At 37.9% G+C, this 3,043-nt stretch overlaps 1 protein-coding gene across 1 annotated transcript; it reads left to right on the top strand.

Annotated features, from left to right (window-relative positions):
- Positions 1-1,568: 1,568 nt before the first annotated feature.
- Positions 1,569-2,087, top strand: MSGN1 (mesogenin 1). The gene has a single exon (XM_073335104.1). It carries the CDS (start codon positions 1,569-1,571, stop codon positions 2,085-2,087), a length of 519 nt encoding a protein of 172 aa, XP_073191205.1.
- The last annotated feature ends 956 nt before the right edge of the window (positions 2,088-3,043 follow it).

Genomic DNA, 3,043 nt, shown 5'->3' with positions numbered 1-3,043 from the left:
GGACATGCAAGGGCACAGTTTGGCCTTAAAAGGGAGCCTCTTGCTTTTCCTCCCTCCTGACTCTAAATTTCCTCTCTTCTATGTTTCTCGCTCTTTCTGTGACACGTTCATTACTAACTAATGTTAAGTTGTGTCTGGAGGCTGCATGCTTAAGTGGGCAGTGGAGTCAAAAGCTCTGGGTTCTATTCCAATCTCTGCCACTGACCTACTAGATGACCTTGGGCAAGGCATCTCATCCGTCTCCCCCTCTGTAAAAGGGTAAATGATTATTACCCTCTTTAAAGTGCTTTGAGATTTACAGATGAAAAGTGCTATATGTGCATGGAGTATTATTAATTTAAGAACATAAAAACAGCCATCCTGGGTCAGACCAAAGATCCATCTAGCCCAGTATTCTCTCTTTTGACAGTGGCCAATGCCAGGTGCTTCAGAGGGAGTTAACAGAATAGGTAATCATCAAGTGATCCATCCTCTGTCACCCATTTAAGGGATATGGATCTAATGCTGCACTACTGAATTCATTCGGTGTTTTATCAGTGACTGCAGTGGATGCAGGGAGAGGATTTCTGTGAATATATGAAAGTTGCCTCTCTTAATACAAGAGATGGATTTCTAGAAGTACTGCATCTTACATAAATAGCTTTTAGTTTTGTTGTGTGTATGTTTGCTGTACTTATGACTTTCAGTTAAAAACCTCTATGTAAATGTTTACTGTCTGGGCATAGAGCTTATACACTATTTTTAAAAAAAATACACCTGTATTTGTAATTTTTCACTTATAATACTTACTTCAACTTTGTTTACAGTTACCGATTCTTTTTGTCTTGAGTTGGGCAATTTATAATGGTAAATGAACGTGTAGGCTGCAGGGAATAAGCCTTTATGCTTCTTGTTCTACTAATAAAAACAAAGAGCTTCAAAGAGAAGTTATAACCAAATGTCAAGGGAAATCTGTAAAGCTATAAGTGTAAACAGAAACCCAAGCAACCCATCTTTCTGACTTATGTCTACAACACAGATTATCAGTGAATATTGCTCCAGCAGTGAGTGTGGGCCAAATTAATCACAGATATAATATACTGACTTCAAATAACTACACAGAAAATAATGCTACGTGGTTTTAGATGATAATTTTTTCTAGCCAAGTGATCGCTTCACAGTATATAATCTTTGTTTAGATTTAATGTTAAAAAAATCAAATAAAGCTGTTGCTGTGTTTTGTTTTTTCCTTTGACTCTTTTAATAATTATTCCCCACTGCAATGTTAAATGTAGATGTGCAGTCTTAATTGGTTAGTTACAAGAAGATAATCTTTTTTCCTTCTCACTGTTGCCTGTTAGTTTAAAGGTATTTTAGCTGAAGGTTGATAATTATCGGTGAGAAGAAAATAACACTTCAGGAGTTCATTTTCCATCTTAGCACTTGGGACCTCCTTTGAACTCCCCTCACCAAACCCTCTTTCCCACTTTGTCACTTCTCCCCACCCCGTCATAAAAGGGTCTCCCTGCATAGACTTCAGCCATTGCTTGTAAGCTAAGGGAATTGCTTCTCACAACTGCTCTTCCTGGATGGATAAATTGCATGAGACTTTGCCGAATATGGAAGATGGTTTGGGCGCTGATAATTCTGTCTTTCTGTCTTCCTGGGACTGGAAGAGCAATGCAGGAACCTATGAGCTGAACCAGATCTCATCCCCTCACAGTTTATCTCCATCTCCTTCCTTTGAATCGTACTCTTCTTCGCCTTGCCCAGCTGTGATTGAGATGCCCTATAACAGCAGCAGCGGTGGCAGCCTGATCGGATACAGCTTGATGGATTTTCCTTCTACATACTTACCAAATTCTGGACAGGCCAAGGCTCAGAAAGGCACCAAGGCCAGGATGTCAGCTCAGCGCAGAAGGAAAGCCAGTGAGAGAGAGAAGCTCAGGATGAGGACCCTGGCTGATGCTTTACACACCTTGCGCAATTACCTACCTCCTGTCTACAGCCAAAGAGGCCAGCCTCTCACCAAAATACAGACACTGAAATACACCATCAAGTACATCAGTGAACTCACAGACCTGCTGAACAATGTCAAACGGGCATAGACACCCTTCCCCCCACCGCCAGACAAACCTGCCACTGGAACTTTGAGATCCCTCCTCCTAAAGAATCTTTAAAAATTATTGAATGGATCTTTGAGCTAGTTCTTCCTTTAAAAAATCCTGAGTGTCTTGAGCAAATGAAGACAGAACAAAAGGAATAGAGGTGGAGGGGTAGCTGCTGTACATATCTCAGAATGCTCTAAGTCGAAGGGGATGTGTAGACTTGTACATTATTTGAGTTATGGGTTGTTGGGTTGGGTTTTTTTTAATGAGCTTCAAAAATATATTAAAATCAGTCTGATTCAACAATGAGCAAGGCAAATAGATTCTGATAAGATTCACTCACCACAGGTCTGACCAATCTTCTGTTTAATAAGGACTGATTATTTAACGAAATAATCAATCTATTCACTTTTTTTTAAAAGATCAATGGGTTTAAAGTGAATTCTTAAAAGATGTAAAAAAATAAAAACAAAAATACTAAGCATAATGGTCTGTAGGCACTTTAATATTAGGGTTTGGAAGAGCCTGGATATTTAGTTCAGGTATTGCTGATAAATCAGGCTATTTATCCACATTTCTAGAATTATGTATCTAAAATGAAGAAACGTAAGTAATATTAAGAATGTCTTTGAAAACAAATAAAAATATCACTGCTTCATACTCCATATCTTGTATTGTATCTCTGACAGAAAAGCATATTCCAATAATGACTGATTCTTAGATCCATATAGAATCTAATAGAAAATAACCTCTCACAGAATTGTCAAACTTTGCCTACAAGTTTTCACAGCAGGGATATTAAATTCTATAGAATGGTTTAAAATGCTATGAAGATATTCTCTCTTAAATTCTATTTGTTTTAATAATTTCTATAGAAACATATTTACTGTATATAGAACCTGATTGGTTAAATTCGTATTAAATTCTGTGGGCCTTTTATCAGAGGGCTAGATTAG

Source organism: Lepidochelys kempii, chromosome 3 (genome assembly GCF_965140285.1).
Source record: "Lepidochelys kempii isolate rLepKem1 chromosome 3, rLepKem1.hap1, whole genome shotgun sequence".
NCBI classification, from domain to species: Eukaryota; Metazoa; Chordata; order Testudines; family Cheloniidae; genus Lepidochelys; species Lepidochelys kempii.
This window is presented reverse-complemented; position numbering and strand designations above follow the sequence as displayed.

Bases quoted from the DNA above. Each gene is read 5' to 3' on its own strand.
- MSGN1 (XM_073335104.1), top strand. From the start codon at position 1,569: ATGGATAAATTGCATGAGACTTTGCCGAATATGGAAGATGGTTTGGGC.